This window comes from Endocarpon pusillum (assembly GCF_000464535.1).
Source record: "Endocarpon pusillum Z07020 unplaced genomic scaffold scaffold7240, whole genome shotgun sequence".
Classification (NCBI taxonomy): Eukaryota; Fungi; Ascomycota; class Eurotiomycetes; order Verrucariales; family Verrucariaceae; genus Endocarpon; species Endocarpon pusillum.
This window is the reverse complement of record NW_006916639.1, coordinates 43,944-60,118: the sequence shown is the minus strand read 5'-3', so window position 1 is coordinate 60,118 and position 16,175 is coordinate 43,944. Positions and strand designations below refer to the sequence as shown.

The window sequence follows — 16,175 nt, the reverse complement described above, 5'->3', positions numbered from 1 at the left end:
GTGCTAGCAAGAGGTGTACGAGATAGTCTAGAGCCCCTCAAAGAACAGCACGATGGTTATCAACCATCTTCACCTCTCGCTTTGATCGGGATTCTCCTCCCCACCCAAAGATAGACTTGAGTTGCAGACATATCGGTGATCTCCCACGAGCATACTAGTTGTTTTTCAAGCTCCATGTACTTCTAGAAAGAATGAAATACCCCCTCCCCTAGAAATGTTGGTATCACTAGCGCTTGATTCTTCCGAAGGATTGAAACTCCTTGACCATTGTCAGTCTGCCCCAACGGAAACAAGCATGCTATTCTCCCACCACAGATGATCACCCACGTGAGTGCGTGAAGTATTTGAAGCCGCATCCCCACTTTACCATCATTCATGCTCTGCGTTTTCCCAAGGTTGCTTTCGCGGCTGCCGTTGTTAACAACCCTGCTGTGGATTCTCTGTCTATCTCCAATGCCTTTAATCGACCATCCTCAGGGTCTATGGCGCCCGTACGCAGCCGACGTGTCTGGCCATCGCCCCACAACACCGTCCAATCCCTCACAGATCTGTCTACCACGCAGCCAGCACATACCTTGGTGTGCTTGCCAATATGCACACCTTTCTTGATGACAGCTCGAGGTTCGATCAAGCAAGCTTCGTCCAGAAAAGCACCCGCTTGAACTTCAGCGGATGCCTGAAGCAGCACGTTCTGCGCGACGACAGTGTTGACAGGCGCCTCGGGTGGTGGCGGCAGCGGCTCTTTTGGATCAGGAACGGGTCCTCCAACAACACATCGTTCTAGTATGACGCTTCCGGCGCGAATTGTTAGAGGGCCATGGACGGAGACCAACCGGGCTCGTGGGTGGATAACGACATTTGCGCCTAGGGTGATGGTGGATGTTCCCTGGATATAAGCTTGAGGGTCGAGATGGGCTGTTGGATGAACCTCGAGTGGAGGCCTTGTAGTAGGCACGACATTGCTCGGTCCTGCTGGGGGTTCCACCCGAGGTTGGGGGTCTTTCGAGAAAGAGGTTGGAAGGGACGCTGAAGATGCCATACAAGGAGGGTTGGGCTACAACTAACTACTAGTTATGGTTCGGGGCCGGAGGACTGAGTTTTGGGACCATTCACGCCAAGAACCACCGAGAGGCGCGTTGGAGAATGTACTTAGTGCTCCGTAACTTAGTCCTGATGTTGATATTTCCACCTTGAATCTGAATTGTTGTCAAAAGGACATGATGGTGTGCATGGGTGACGCCCACGCCATGGCCTCGTATGCTGAAGCTACAAGCAACTTGGGTTCCTGACTGAATCGTGGCGACAAGGGCTCTGACTCTGCTTTCGTGATGTCAACGTACTACGACATCGATGCTATTCTTACCGACGCTCAGGTTAGCAATTTCCCCAGGACCCATCTTTCAACGGCCTTTCTCTTGCTTGTCCGTCCATTCGTCGTTACAAGACTCCTTTCCGTTACGAAATGTGTTGCAAGTCACTGAATAAACTCAGAAACTCCCATGTACCTTTGAGTTTGAGGGACCGGGACTAGGATTCCTAGAAGGCAACGTTGGAGAAGATGTACGAGGCAATTCTTGCAGACTGATTCTACTCTTACATATCATCGCAGATCAAGCCGGGCACCCGCGTGGAGCTTCCCCTATGGCTTGGGGAATTTTTAGCTGTTCCGTAGGTATTCCCTCCCCTGGTGCGACGTTACAGGCGACCCAAGCACCTTAGCGTGTCACAAAGACGATGTTGGCCTTTGGGTTTGCTCAAGAGTTGTTCGAAGCCGGCATACTTCGATGCTCCTGGCGCCCTCTCTATTCCGCTCCACCTCGATATGCCTGCCCGGCTATTTTCGCACTGGACGACCGCTGACTCGGGATTACTAGCACTGGAGCAGGTGCTGCCCCACTGGCAACCCTCGATGTGCCCACAGCACTATCTCAACGGGTGGTAAACGCGTTGAAAGCTGATCCGAAGACTGTGGAACTTCGATCACAAGCTCAGCATTTCTACAACCTTGGTGCCAGGATCATGGAGCTGTTCGAGGGTGAAGAAATGATAGATGTGTTAACCGACGTACGTGCCACAACGGCCTCACGATTGACCTGATCTTACCCTACCTGCTGAGATAGACGTTCCGGAAACGTGCTGCCGAAATTGCAGATCACGCTCACAATGCTCGAGGCGCAGTGGGGGAAGTTGTTGACTTTTTACGAGGACTAGATGAGACAGAGCGACAACTGTTCCGCGCGGCCCATGATAACGCCAAAACTGTCAGACTGTGGCTGGCCAACAACAAGCAAACCTAAAGAACGCAAGAGAAGTGTTTTCAAGGCGTGGAATCTCCTGGTTGCACGTCGATTGGGCAACAGAAATCTCGCCTGCAGCCATCATTTGTATATATTTTCCCCGAGATTACTACACGCTTACCCTTGATCGTCAGATTGCTACGCCGGAGACAATATCTTCCTTTACACTCTACTGACCAGTCATGAGTGGAATCAATTCAGGCTCCTCATACAAGGATCAATATATCGGTCGCCTGGAGACAGATCTGGCCAGTGCTCGGCACCAGATTCTAATTCTCAAAGCAAGATGCGCCATGCTTGGCGATACTGGAGACAACAGATTCCCCCCTTCTCGTCCTACAAGGCGGATTGTCGGCACCCCTAGTGAAACAAATTCTCGGCTAGAGATGAAAAGCTCTGGACTGGTTCGCTATGTACAGACGAGAACAAAACAAGACCTTGGCCTCCGCCGCCGACACCCTCTCGCACCTCTACTCTTTCCAAAGTTTGAAATACCCCAAAATGTTTCAGGTCACTCATCATTCCCGCATAAGCGGCCATCTACATTTGCCACACGGCCGAAGCCATCCCTAACGAAGAGAGCGGTCCTCAGAGCTCCAGAATCACCGATTCGTCCGTCCAAAAAGCTGAATGCCGGCCACCATTATTGTAGCTACGATCCTGTCACTCGTCGGTTAGCTGCTCGTCACCTGCCGTACGCAACCAGAGCGTGTCAATGCACAGCTGCACCTACCAGAGATCTGCCTAAAGTCTTACGTTCAGCAACTCGCCACCAACAACGTCCAGCAGCAAATTTACCTCGTTCACCAGAGACCGTTGTCAACCGCTCTCCTGGGCACTTGAGATACCTTCGATCGAGGCGCCACCATAGCCGCCAGCACGAGCCGGCAATCAATTGAACCTCTTGCCGCTTCAATCGTTGTCAATGAAGACGAAATGCAACTCCTATGCTGTGCGGATAGTCAGCAAATCTACTTCCATGAGGATCCAATTTTATTCTGACTAGCGACCAGCGAAAGATACAAGATTGTCGGCGCTATGCGATCTTGTAACCAACAAGACGGGTCTTCTGCTGCATCAACTTCTCGAAATGGATATAGTCAGAATGTCGTGCAGTGACAGAGCCACCGTCTGTTTTCCTAAGCAGGAACGTGGTTGTTGCGCGCCCCATCTATCGTTGACATTTCTCACATCAACATTTGAAGTGCAAGATCTGTTGCTGGAATAGGTACGACCTGCCCACCCGGTCCACGAAGACGCGTCTAACAGATGCTAGAAATTAGCTACTCTTCTCTATTCTCTTCAAGCGGCCAACCAGTCATCAGGGATTAGTGATGTCAAAAGGGCCGTGAAGTGGAAAAAGAACATGCCAGGACATATCCACCACAGTCAGGGTGGAGTGTAGACTGCTGTTCCGTCGAACATGAGCCTGCAGGGCCTGGGTGTTAGTTTAGGGTTGTCCATTTCAACACACTCCATTTATTAGAATCCTTGAGCGCAGAACCTCTGATACAGATATCAACCACCCGGGGAATTTGTGGGTTATGGCTAAAGCTGATACTTATCTCGGTTACCGGAGGGGGATAAATCACTATGTTCTGCATATCAGTGTTCAGAAAAGGCTATCTGGCACAATACTTCTGTGGGAGATTCTGAATGTAAAGCGCGCATCCCTCCAACACAGCTGATATCGCTATCAATCCATCATGCCCTTTCGCTCCCCGTATCTGACTCGCTGAGTATCTCGAGGCATACCTTATGTCTCCAACCCTTTAATTCACCATCTATCCAAGCACATTACCCCCCTCCCCCCTTATCCGATTCACATCATTCCTCAATCTCGTCCTGACCCTGTTACATTCAGCTGAGTCCACCCTCTCCCATGGCGGGCCCCAATACGGCGCCGGTTCCACCGCGGCATTCGCCTGCTTTCCTGCCCACAGTGTCTGCCATCGTCTCGGCTCATTCACCCCAGCTACACTGGGTACCGCAGCCAAAAATGAGCGCAGCCCTCTGAGATCGGAGACAAATCCCCTCAGCGATACGCCAGAGCCGAAGTGGACGGCGGCTCGGATGAAGGTTATGAGGAATTCTGCCCAGTCGAGGACACCGTTAGCATTTAACGGTGTAGGCTGTTTGCGGAAGCCGATCATGTTGTGCTCAAAGAGGTCGAGAAAGCTCCATGCGTAGCTTCGATTCGACCAGGGCTCCGTTTCGTTCTTCGTTCCGGTCATTAGCCGGATCACGCTTTCTTTGTCCGGCGCTATCTCGATGGCGGCGATGGATTGATATCGTGACTTTCCCTGACGCGCTAGAGAAGGGCTATCGAGCCAATTGCTTCTTGCGCCGGGGTTCCTAGGGCCTTGGGTTTCTGGATGCCGATGTGGATTTTCAGGCAGGAGAGCCTCGATGGCTGGTTCGAAGCGGATGGCGGAGGAAGCGATCCGTCGGAGGTCGTGCAGAGTGTAATGCGGTGCAAGTAAGATGTCGACCTGAGAGCCGAGGATCGGGTTAGCGGCAACGTGGTAATGTTGAAGAAGATATTCCCATGTTGCACTTATTTGAGTGCGCCATGGAGAATCGGGGGTGATGTGGAAAATCGGTGATGATAGCCGGAGGGGATCTGAAGATCCAATTAGCTTTGAATGATTCATTTACTCTTATGTTCAGCTGGAACGGATATGCCTTACATGGATACTCCCCATTGGCTCGTGCCATGCTGAGAGTGATATACCATTTGTCATCATCCAAATCGGGCGGGTTTGGATGTGAGAATATTATCATGGTGCTCCTTGTGTGCTGATGATGGCGACTTGCTGGTGGTTGTGGTTTTCAACCAGAATTCTCATAAAGTCGAACTCGTCACGACCACCATGTTGCTGTTCGTCTCGGGCAGAAATCATGAGCTCTGTTTCCATGTAAAGCCGTATTCGACGATTTGATGATCCAGGCGGATCCGTGGACAGTGCGCCGGAGGTTATGGGTAGACCCCTTAAAGGACCAGCGTCTACTCCAGATCGACTCATTTGAGATGCAGGTCCCGGAGAAGAACTTCTGGTAGAAGGACCCGCTGCCGATATGTTCGCTCGGGATGGAATTCCCCTTGACGGACCTGCATCGGAAGGACGGCCCCCAGAGAGAACAGCGTGTATCTGGACTCCTCTTTCCCATTGGCCACGTCGTGGACGTTTATGTAGTTGCCTCTCGTGTCGACCTGGGTCTGCTACTCGGTCCTGCGGATCTCTTTTCGGTGTTGAGATCTCTGACTCTCCAAATGCGCTGGCGAGCCGCGGTCGAGCCGAACCAGCCAGATGACGAATACCCTCTGAAGGAGGTTGGGTGCTGTTGACGACTGGAACAGCGCCTACTGCCCCGTTTGTGTCGTCTGGATGTTGTTGCAAGCCTCTGACAGGTATTGAACTCTCTGCACCTAGGTTGGGGCATGGCTTTGATCTAGCGGACCCAGTTCCAGTACCATACGGGTTGAGCCCAGTGCTTCCAGAGGGCTGGTGATGAGTCTGTTCGGGTGGCGTTTTGCTTGGTCTTATGTCGCAGGACCTTTTCTGTACACTAGTTGGACCAGAGACACTAGATCCATCGCTTTCGTTTGCCATTTTCAGACAGTGAATGGTCGGATAAGGTAGGTGGAGTGATCATGTAAGGTGAGACAAGGAACAGAAAGAGAATATATACTCCGGAAATTGAAGTACAGAAAGCGAACTAATATACCACACCTATAGATATCAGATGGGGCTGCACATGTGCATGGAAGCGGGTATCTATCCAGGTATATTTGAGGCCATTTTTTTGGTGCCGTAGAAAACGTTGCAGACATGGGATGGACCGTAGGTCAAGCAGAAGACCTTTTGAAGGATGTTGGTTGGCACTCATCTTGCTCGCTTCTTCAGGAGCTTGTCCGAGAACACGAAGGAAATATCAACGGGCTAGGGCGAGGATGAACTTGTGTGAACCGCTTCCGATATCTGATACCGTGCCACGATTCAACTGGCAGCCCTCAAACACTTTACTTGATAGCCTTGACTGTGCTGTCTGGCAAATACATGAATAAAAGAGGGCGAAAAGTTTCAACATCCCCTGCGTGGCATCAACAGGTGAAACGGAAGCGAGGTGTTCCGAGAGGGCGGTTTCGCACTTCACCTGTTCGTTTGCAGCTGCAGACCGGTCGGCAAGGTGGGTATGCCTATCTCTGGTCCCATTGTTGGTTGACAAGTTGTCGAGATTCCCTCTTCGATATTACCTCTTTGATAGGTCAAGTGGTTTCAATTTCGGATGTTGTTTGTTGTTTGTGGCTGGGTGTTGGTTGTCGGGTATCCCTTGTGCTGCGTGCGGCTGGATCCCTTTTAGCGTCATTTAGAACTTGGCGCCAAGAGATGTTGAGATACAGCTAACAGCGAGCTATATGGTGTTGATACTGCTATGGTATTGCTCCCAACAATCTCCTTTTACGCATAGGCATACTCCGCAGCTATCGCAACACCATTGACTCCTCGATTGACGTTTTCGCTTACGAGATTGCTCTCCATTGACCAATTCGCCCAAAACAGGCATTTTCGACCTGGGATTCCACTCATCAGGATGCTCCTTGCACCAAACGCAGTATCTACGGACTCTCAATCGAGTCAAGTTATGAGACAGGGCCCTCTGATTGACTGTCAGCATACTGTTGCGCCATGACGACGCTTGTTTGTTGTCGTCTCAGCTTCCGAATAGGGCGTATTTCGAAGTTCCTCGGAGAGCGTTTCTCGAAAACGTCGATGAGCGCGTCTGCCTGTATCTTCTGAATTTCCTAGGAGAGGTGCCTTCCCAACCATATACGATTTGATGCAGCCATGACCATTCGTAGACCGTTAGAAGATGAGCGAAATGTCGGTCATAGGCTGACAAAGTCATAATGTTATCGACACCACAATCCCGCACCACACACATGAGTAGAAACTGGCGTACCCTTTCGACGAGTGCCGCCGCAGGAGCGTCGCGCATATTCCAGTGTAGAAGCATCGTTCACCCGAGATAGGGCGGTAAGATGCTTCTGGACGGCTTTCTCTGATGCCTCCGGGGTTGGCGGAATTATCAAAGGATCGAACTCCCTCAGATATCCAGCCACACCGTGCAAAGGGGTACCTGTGGGTTGCAAAAGACGTTCGCAATGTTTCTGAAGCAGAACAGCGTCATAGGACGGTGGCGACGTGACAGCTCTCTGAGCATTGCGAATGTTGAGCAGGTCCTGGGACTTTCGTAGAACCGTCTTTAATCGTTCTGCGATTTCCATCTTTGAGACTTGAATGTTATTCGTAGATTTGCGAGTTGGGCGCAACAGCTTCTTCCCGTTTCGTTGGCAGTAATAAAAGAGGCACTGTGACGGCCTATGTATATAATTGTATGGTTGGGAGTTTTTTGCTTAAATGAATGAAGGGTTGAAAGGCTAAAAAAATATCTTAGCTAGCAAGGGCACGTCCAGACCGACAGGATGGTTTTGGCAGGTCCCAAGTTAGATCTAGGGTTCCTTCAATATGGCCCAGCAGCCGCGGTATTTCCAGCGTGACCTTAGGTTTGGAGGGTGTTATGATTTTGTCTTTGAGTTTGGTGGATTTTAGATGGCTGTGTTCGTAGTGGGTGGGACGGCGGGTCCTTCAGTCCGAAGCTTGGCGCCAAAATTTATGGCAGTTCTCAGATTTGAGGGTGTACGGAGTCGTGCCCCAAAAATAGTGCAAATACGCTGATATTAGCGTCAGAGACTACTCTAGACTAGCTGCTCTGGCGCTTTTACTAATTTGTATAGGATTTAGAACAGGATTACTCCTCCTTGCTCTTAATACTAGAATACTCCTTATCGTCGCTATTCTTACGCTCAATCGCTTGGTGTTAAGTTTTTCTATTGATAAATTGCAGTTTTGAGAGCGCCCGATTCAGAGGATTTATAGCGTAATTTGAGCAAGGGTTCGTACGCAGGGAGCTCAGGGAGATGATTTTCGTCGAATTCGGAGGAGAGAGGAAGATGCTCAGTTGCGACAGGGCGCAACGCAGTTTCTGGTCGATTTCGAGCTTTTTTTTTCGTGATTTTAGGGTCAGTAGCTGGAGAAGGCGCTCTTTTCTCTTCCCAAATAGTAACAGGCTTGCGCACACGCTGGGATTTGCGTGGTATCATGTCAAAATAGCCTTATTGAGCGTCAGAATTTGAGGATAGAAATTTGAGGTGGTTGCGGCGAAATGATGCTAAAATTCTTGGCACGCTAAAAGGGATCCAAAACGCAGCACAAGGGATAGGGTACTGGGTACTGGGTGCTGGGTGATAGGTACTGGGGCACTGGGCACTGGGCACTCGCTGCGAACGAAGTCAACTGCCATCGAGTGGAAGGCTGAATGCTGCCAGTGACACCAAGGCGCACTACATATAAGTACTAGTAGTACAGAGTAGTAGCCCAAGATGGTTGGTCAGGTGCTCTGTACGGAGTAAGGACCTCTTATCTAACTCCTTCTAAGCAATGGAGCTGTTGTCATTCCACGATCAGAAATCCAGGGAGAGAGAAGGCCTCGGCCTCTGCCTCTGCCTCTGCTTCTGCCTCTGCCTCTCCCTGACACCATTATTTACTGGCCTATAAATAACCTTCACTAGCGACACTGTAAGCAACCCTTCCAGGACACCAATGCCATCTTCATCCCGACAGAAAGAGCCACAGGCGGTTGACCTCAGACATCACCACTCTGCACCATGAGTCCATGACAAATAATTTGCTGGATGGCCCTCCGAGCTGTCGTCTTGGCCTGCTTCCATCTGACTTAGACAGCACAACATTTCTCCTCCCCTGCCCCATCAAGCTTCAAATCTCTCTCACACTTTGCTCGGAATATTTCACAGCGTGGCCTTCTGCACGATGCTCCTATGGCGAGACCTGCTTCCCTTTATCTTTACGAGGATCTCCTAATGCCTCTCCTTAGCACCACCATTAATATTGTTGTGTTCTATTATATCGCTCAATCGGCATGATGTCGAAAAGACATTTCTGCCTGCCGCTTTCGGAAGGATCTACACTCCCTCCTGGTCACACTACGAGACAGCTCTCTCGATAAACATGCCGATAAACATGCCCCCGCATCTACATTGCGACACGCTTGACTCTTCGTCATATCTTCTGCAGACAGGAGACAGGGTCTACAATGAAATGTCCCTTATCTCCCCACTACAGCTTGCTGCCAATGGACCGAGGTAATATGACCCTGTTGACCTGGGAGATCTCCTTGAGCTCGGATAATATATGGTGAGATTCGATCTGACCGGTAAGACGTTGGTGCCCTATACCTGAGTTCCTCGATATCATCTAGAAAACCCTTTGTATGAGTGTAACGACCGCGTTCGTTCATTCATTCGAAACACTCTCTTTGCCTCCATGTCGGCGCTGATTCTCCTTTCCACCTTCTGCTTTCTCCTGCCCTCTCTCAGTGCCTATCCCTCACCCCCAACAACACCATGGCGTCGGCAGGTCGACAACACGATCCTTTCATTCAACTACTGCCCTGCGGCTCCTTGGCCCACGCGCGAAGGCTACACCATTACCTCACGACTTCCCGATTCAGACCTTCAAGCAGCCCTGGCCGAGATTTCTGCTTCAAACATCAAATCCTACATCTCAGACCTAGTCTCCTTTGGCACCCGCCATACCCTTTCTACCCAGAACAGTAGCACCACCTATGGCATCGGCGCCGCCCGTGATTATATCACCGATAAGATGCGCACCTTTGCCTTCGCTTCCAGCGGACGCATGACCGTCACCGTCCCTTCATACACCCAACCCGCGGATGGCGACCGCGTTCTCTTCCCTGTCCGCATCGCCGACATAGTCGCAACACTCCGGGGTTCAGAAACTCCCGACCGCTATTATGTGATCTCAGGCCACTACGACACTCGCTGCACCGATCCAAATGACTACAACTGTCTCTCCCCAGGCGCCGATGACGACGCTTCCGGTGTCGCTGTCTCCATGGAGCTAGCCCGCATAATGGCCACGCGCAATCCAAGAAGCACCCTCGTCTTCGCCGCTGTGGCAGGTGAAGAGCAAAACCTCTACGGCTCCAATTTTCTCGCCCAAACCTACAAAAACGCCAGCGTCAATGTTGCAGGCATGTTCACAAACGACATCATTGGCTCCTCTACCGGCCCGGACGGCACAGAAGAACCCCACACCATTCGCCTCTTCGCCCAAGGCCTGCCACCCGCCGGCGTCGAAAGCGCCGCCCGCGCCGCCTCGCGCCTCATCGTCGGCGGTGAGAACGACAGTCCCGCCCGCGAACTGGGGCGCTTCATTGTCGAAACCGCTCAAAACGCCTACACGGGTATGAAAAACATAGCACTTATCTACCGTCTAGACCGCTACCTGCGTGGGGGCGATCACCTCCCCTTCCTCCGTGCCGGATACCTCAGCTCCGTTCGCTTCACCGAGCCGATCGAGGATTACAGACACCAGCATCAGAACGTCAGAATTGACAACGTGACGGGCGAGCAATACGGCGATCTAGAGGAATTCCTCGACTATGACTTCATCGCTAGAGTGGGACGCGTCAATCTCGCTGCCATGTGGTCGCTCAGTGAAGCGCCCGCCGCACCCGCCAACGTCAGCATTGACGCCACCGCCCTGACAAACAACAGCACCTTCACCTGGCTGCCGGGTAACGAGACGGGAGTTGCCGGATATGAAGTCGTGTGGAGGCCCAGCGTCAGTCCGTATTGGACTCATGCCATTCCGGTAGGGTTGGTGCAGAGGGCGACAGTACAGGTGAGTAAGGATGATGTCGTGTTTGGCGTGAGAGCTGTGGGGACGAATGGGTATAAGAGTCCCGCGGTCTTTGCGGGATTCCCTGGATAGAGCACTAACTCAGAGAGCAAGAAGTACTTGGCAACGCTTGATATTTTCGAATTGAAACAAGTTGAAGTGGTTAGTTATTTCACCCTGGGGAGTGAGTCCACGAGTAAAAGATTCAAATATGGGGTAAGCAATGGAGATGGGGGATGGGCATATCCCTCCCTCTCCTCATTGTCGGCTGTGCAGCTGGAAAGGCCCGATCTGTAAACAGGACCTCTTGGGAACGCGATATCACTATTTCCTTCAAGGAATCTAGCGAAGGCTCTTGAGAAGCTTAGGCTTAACTCACCGACCATGACCCTCGAGTTAGGATAAAGGAGAATCTACACGTTGTTAGTTTGTAAATAGCTATTCATACTAGAGTACGGAGTATGTAACCCATCATTATAAATATTACAAATCGACTCCCACCTTCCAAGTAATTCTTGTTCAGACTGTCTTGCTGCATGATCCAACTCTTCATTACATACTATTTGCTTTTAACTTCTCCAAAGCTGTTATTGTATCCCATCCACATACCCAGCCCAATCTCGACATCCTTCCAAATCACCTCATCACTTCTTACCCAAACCCCCAAGCCCGCCCAACGTCCCCGTCAAGCCCGAGACACTCTTCTGCAAACTCTCCTGCCCCCTCTTCAGCCCATCCAACTTCGGCGCCGCAGACTTAACCCCTGAGGTCGTCTTCTCCGCCTGCTTTGTCGCTGTCGCTGAAGGCGACTGCTGCACACCCGACGGCGTTCTATTCGGCTTCGGCGGCTGCACACCTGATGGCGTCCTAGCGGGCTTCGAGGGCGTTGTGGGTGGGGATTTCACACCCGATGGTACTCGACCCAGCTTTGGGGTGGATTTCTGTGCCCCAGAAACGGTTCGCTCCAGCTTGGCGGCAGATGGAGAGTCTTGAACTCCCGAGGTCTTTCGATCCAGCTTGGGAATCGACTTCTTCGCTTCGCTGGGTTCTTTCTCCAATTTGGGGGTTGATTTGGCTGCTTCGCTGCTCTTCCTCTCGAGCTTCGGTATCGATCTGGTGACCGAGCTGGCTTTTCGTTCTAGCTTCGGCGCTGTGGCTTTGGATGGTGTTTGGCTGGGTTTCCTTTCTAGTTTGGGTGCTGCTTTCTTCTTGGACTCTGATGGGTTGCGATCTGGGGCTGGTGGTTTTGGTTTTGTGTCTGCTTTGCTTCCGCCGAAACCAGGAACTGAAGGTACGCTGGGTAGGTAGCCTGCTGCACGAGATAGGGAAGACTGCTCTTCAGGTTTCGGTAAGGAGTCCCTACCATCCTCCTGTTCTTGTTTGCTCTTTTCTGATTCTTTCTTACTCGAGTCTTGATGAATAATTGGCGGTGGCTTTTGAGAATCAGCTCTCCCAGCATCGGAGGACTTCCTCGTGTCATCAGCTGGCGCCGCTTCTTTCCCGCGTCCAGGTACACTTGGTAGACTAGGTAAGTATCCCGTTGCTCGGGATGTGAAGCTTTGAGCAGCAGACGTTGTATTACTCGCTGCCTTCCGCACATTGGACACTGATGGCTTTTTCCCTTTTGCCACTTCTTTGGCAGTGTCAGCAGTTTTCTCTGCTGCTTTAGAAGTCGTCTTTGCAGCATCTCCAGCAGCTTTCGTGGGAGCTTTCGAACCGTCTGATACTGCCCTAGAAGTCTCTTTCGCCACTTCGCCTGTAGCCTTGGAAGAGTCCTGCGCATCCTTCTTACCACTACCGAATGTGGGAAGATATCCGGCAACCTTTGACGTATAACTCTGGGCAGCTTCTGCAGTTTTCCCGGCGGTATCGCCAGCAGCTTTTTGCGTCGATGATGCAGCCTCCCCAACGCTCTGCTGCGCCGTGGAAACGGAATCCCCAGCCGCTACTTGGCCTTTCGACGCAGCATCGCCGATACCCTCCTGGGCTGTGGAAGCCGCCTCACCAGCCGCCTCCCGACCCTCAGAAACAGCCTCACTGACGGCTTCTTTGGCCCCTTCGGCCGTTTTACTAGCAGTTTCTGATGCGTCTGCTGCCGACGATTTCGCTGTATCTTTGACATCCTCTGCTGGCGTTTGATCAATAGCGCCCTCGGCCTTCTCCGCTGCACCTTGTGCTGCGTCCTTACCAGAAGAAGCGGCATCTCCCACCGCTTTTGACGCGTCATTCACTGTTGGTTTTGCTGTATCCTTGACGCTGCTGACCCCTGGGACTTGACCAACAGCCTTCTCTGCAGTCTTCGCGGTATCCCCTGCTGCTTGGGCTGGGGCTTTGAACGACTTCCTAGACCTTCCACGCAGACTTGGTAAGTAGCTTGCTGCTACTTGTGTATAGCTTTGCGCTGTAGCCGCCGCACTGCTAGCAGTCTTTGAAGCAGTATCAGTCGCCCCGGTGGCTGCCTTACTGGGACCAGTGGCAGCTTTGGTGGCTGATCCACCTCTGCCTGGAAGGTGAGGAAGCTTTTGCGCTGCCCATTGTGCATATGATTGGCCGGAGGCTTGGATATCTTTGAGTGCCTCCATTGCGACTGCGCCGGCCTCGCTTGGGTCGGCAGCTGCCTTCTGAATGTTTCCTAAATTCCTCTCGATGTCCTTTGTAGAAGGCGTCTTGGGCAGGTAGATGTACTCGACCACTCTTGTCACTAGGCTCTTCTGTGTCTTATCTGCTACCTGTTTCTGGATCTCGTTCGCCTCGTCCTCTGCCTCTTTAGCTTCATCTTCCACACCGCCAGTAGATTGCCGTCGGAGGAGCCTGTTCTTCTGTGCTCGCAGCGAGTTTTTCTTTTCTTCCTTTTCCATTTTCTCGAGTGCGACGTGCTCCTCTTCGACAGCCTGCATATCAATATCCTCAAACCCGATCTTCTTGAGGATACTGCCGATGAGGTAACGATATCGAAGATGACCTTGTATATCCTCGCTAACATTGACGTTTTCGACGCCAGGGAGTCCCTCGATCTTCTGCAAGCCTGCAACTCCATATTGAATACTGCTCGTGCGATACATCAAACCGAGAACGTAGTCATTGTCAGAATAGACGTTGACCAGCCGAGCCGAAACCACGGTTCTCATTGTACGCCAATCGCTCGTATCCGAAGGTGTTGGAGCACCAATGAGAACGGCACTCTCAACCAGTCCAAAAGCCTTTCTGTTGGCAAGGCCCATCAGACAGGTGTAGATAACCCTCGCCCCCAACGAGTACCCGATTAGTGTCACGGGTCTTTCTCCCTGCGCCCTGTTGATAAGCGCATCTGCAAGAACCTCGCCAGCCTTCTCGGATCTTCCTTTAGCAACACTAAACGGGTTATCGATCACGCCAGCAGCTTTTACGAGACCGATGGGCCACATGGCTGCCATCAGATCTGCAAAGACCGTCTGCTGGATGAGCTGCTGCTGGGCATATCCCCATGCTGCAGACTGCACCAGTCCATTCATGGCATTGCCCAAATTCAACAGCGCTTCCAGCTCCCACTTCAACGCGAAGACTTCTGCGCCTCTGCCAATGACCTTCCAAGGGCTGACCACTTCGTCCTTCTCAGTCAACCATCCGGATATGCAAATCGTGACTCTCAATTTGTGGTTGTGTTCGCTTGCTTGCTGGGCTCCTTCTTCAGCCTTTTCACTTGTCCTGTTCCTGCTGTGGACTGGCAAAAACTCGAAATCCTCCACCTCTCGTGCATAGTGGTCCATCATTTGACCTGTCATCCTTCCACCGTAGGCGCCAAACAGACCACCAACGACTACCGCGCTTCCGGCGACGGATCCAAGGTATCCAGCAGCTGCAGTGGCCCCAAGACCAAGCGAGCCCATGATGGTGCCAACACCTGCTGACACCAGTGGTGCCGCCATCCCTCCTGATATGCCAATTACCGCAGCGCCAGCCGCTGTTGCAAGACCCACCTTCCATTTCCTACTTTCCTTGTTCGCTTCAGCCTTTTTCTTGGTCTCCTCATCCGCAGTCAACTCCTTGGCTGCTTCCAGAAGGCCTTTCGCAACCGTGCTCTCGTCTTGTTCGAAAGTTTTGAGAGGCAATTTGAGTGAAGATACGACATGCAATAATAACACCCGCGACGGTGCATTATAGTGCTCTAAAGACAATAGCAAGAGGAACAGGGCATGCACAATCAGCGTCCTCTGTTGCATACTCATTTTCGTCAGATGAGTTTTAGTTGGTGGATAAAGATCCTTGAACTTGAGTCTTATACCCTGATTTGGCGGCTTTTTCAAGACGCTTTCGAGACGGTTCTGGTCTGGGGCTTGGGGCTGTGCTTTTCCTGCCTTCGCTTCGTGCTCCATTTGTCCTTTGGCTGTACGTTCACTGTTGACTACCTGACCTACTCGCTCCATAACAGTTTGTCTCCATTCGTCAAACGCTCTTAGGGCATTTTGCTTGAGTTCCTTCATCTTAGGTGTGTTCAGCTCTTTCTCATACTGTTCTTTCAGCTTCCTTTCACGATCGAAGGCTGCCACATCTGCCGCGCCAGGATCGATTTCGGCACTCATGAGCTTCTCATCCTCGGTCATATTCTCTCGTAGAAGGCCTTTATTTAATCCAGCACTAGGGCTGAAATTGTCTTCAATTAGCTTCCGCATAGATTCCGTTGCATTGGCAATGAGGAGCGTGAGCTCTCCGCGCTGTGACTCATCCAGTATGGTGGTGAGGTCTTCGCCATCATTGAGATCCTTTTTCTGATTCTCGGTTTGCGATTGCTTCAAGGGCTCCTTAGGTGGCGGCTTAGCAGCTTTCTGGGGAACTTGCTTGGTTTTCTGCGCTGGGTCTTGCTTGGAGTTTGACTCGGGCTCTTGCTTCGGCTTCTGCTGTGGTGAATCCGGGTTTGTTTGTTTCGCATCGTTAGTCTGAGCTTGCGTGGGCTGGTGCTTGATCTCCCTCTTCGCTGCCTGGGCAGACTTCTGCTCGAGTTTTGAGTCAGCCATGATGGACTGGCTTCCCGTAAAGACAGAGTAGAACAGAAGGCAATGAGATTAGCAGATTGATCGAGCACACTTTTTGCAAAGATGTATGCTGCTCAGTAAAT

The 16,175-nt window shown here is 51.6% G+C and overlaps 5 protein-coding genes across 5 annotated transcripts; 1 reads left to right on the top strand and 4 right to left on the bottom strand.

The window, feature by feature from the left end:
* Positions 1-373: 373 nt before the first annotated feature.
* EPUS_03724 (uncharacterized protein) lies at positions 374-1,039 on the bottom strand (the record flags this gene model as incomplete). The annotated part of the gene is made up of 1 exon (XM_007807707.1): positions 374-1,039. The coding sequence occupies one exon, from the start codon at positions 1,037-1,039 to the stop codon at positions 374-376; it is 666 nt and encodes a 221-aa protein (XP_007805898.1).
* A 3,042-nt stretch (positions 1,040-4,081) lies between these two features.
* EPUS_03723 (uncharacterized protein) lies at positions 4,082-5,015 on the bottom strand (the record flags this gene model as incomplete). The annotated part of the gene is made up of 2 exons (XM_007807706.1): positions 4,082-4,920; positions 4,988-5,015. The coding sequence occupies 2 exons, from the start codon at positions 5,013-5,015 to the stop codon at positions 4,082-4,084; spliced, it is 867 nt and encodes a 288-aa protein (XP_007805897.1).
* A 1,927-nt stretch (positions 5,016-6,942) lies between these two features.
* Positions 6,943-7,587, bottom strand: EPUS_03722 (uncharacterized protein; the record flags this gene model as incomplete). Its single annotated transcript, XM_007807705.1, has 3 exons — positions 6,943-7,086; positions 7,134-7,195; positions 7,263-7,587. 3 exons carry the CDS (start codon positions 7,585-7,587, stop codon positions 6,943-6,945), a joined length of 531 nt encoding a protein of 176 aa, XP_007805896.1.
* A 2,116-nt stretch (positions 7,588-9,703) lies between these two features.
* Positions 9,704-11,176, top strand: EPUS_03721 (zinc metalloprotease; the record flags this gene model as incomplete). Its single annotated transcript, XM_007807704.1, has 1 exon — positions 9,704-11,176. One exon carries the CDS (start codon positions 9,704-9,706, stop codon positions 11,174-11,176), a length of 1,473 nt encoding a protein of 490 aa, XP_007805895.1.
* Positions 11,177-11,727: 551 nt separating this feature from the next.
* On the bottom strand, positions 11,728-16,074 carry EPUS_03720 (uncharacterized protein; the record flags this gene model as incomplete). The annotated part of the gene is made up of 1 exon (XM_007807703.1): positions 11,728-16,074. One exon carries the CDS (start codon positions 16,072-16,074, stop codon positions 11,728-11,730), a length of 4,347 nt encoding a protein of 1,448 aa, XP_007805894.1.
* Between the last annotated feature and the right edge of the window lie 101 nt (positions 16,075-16,175).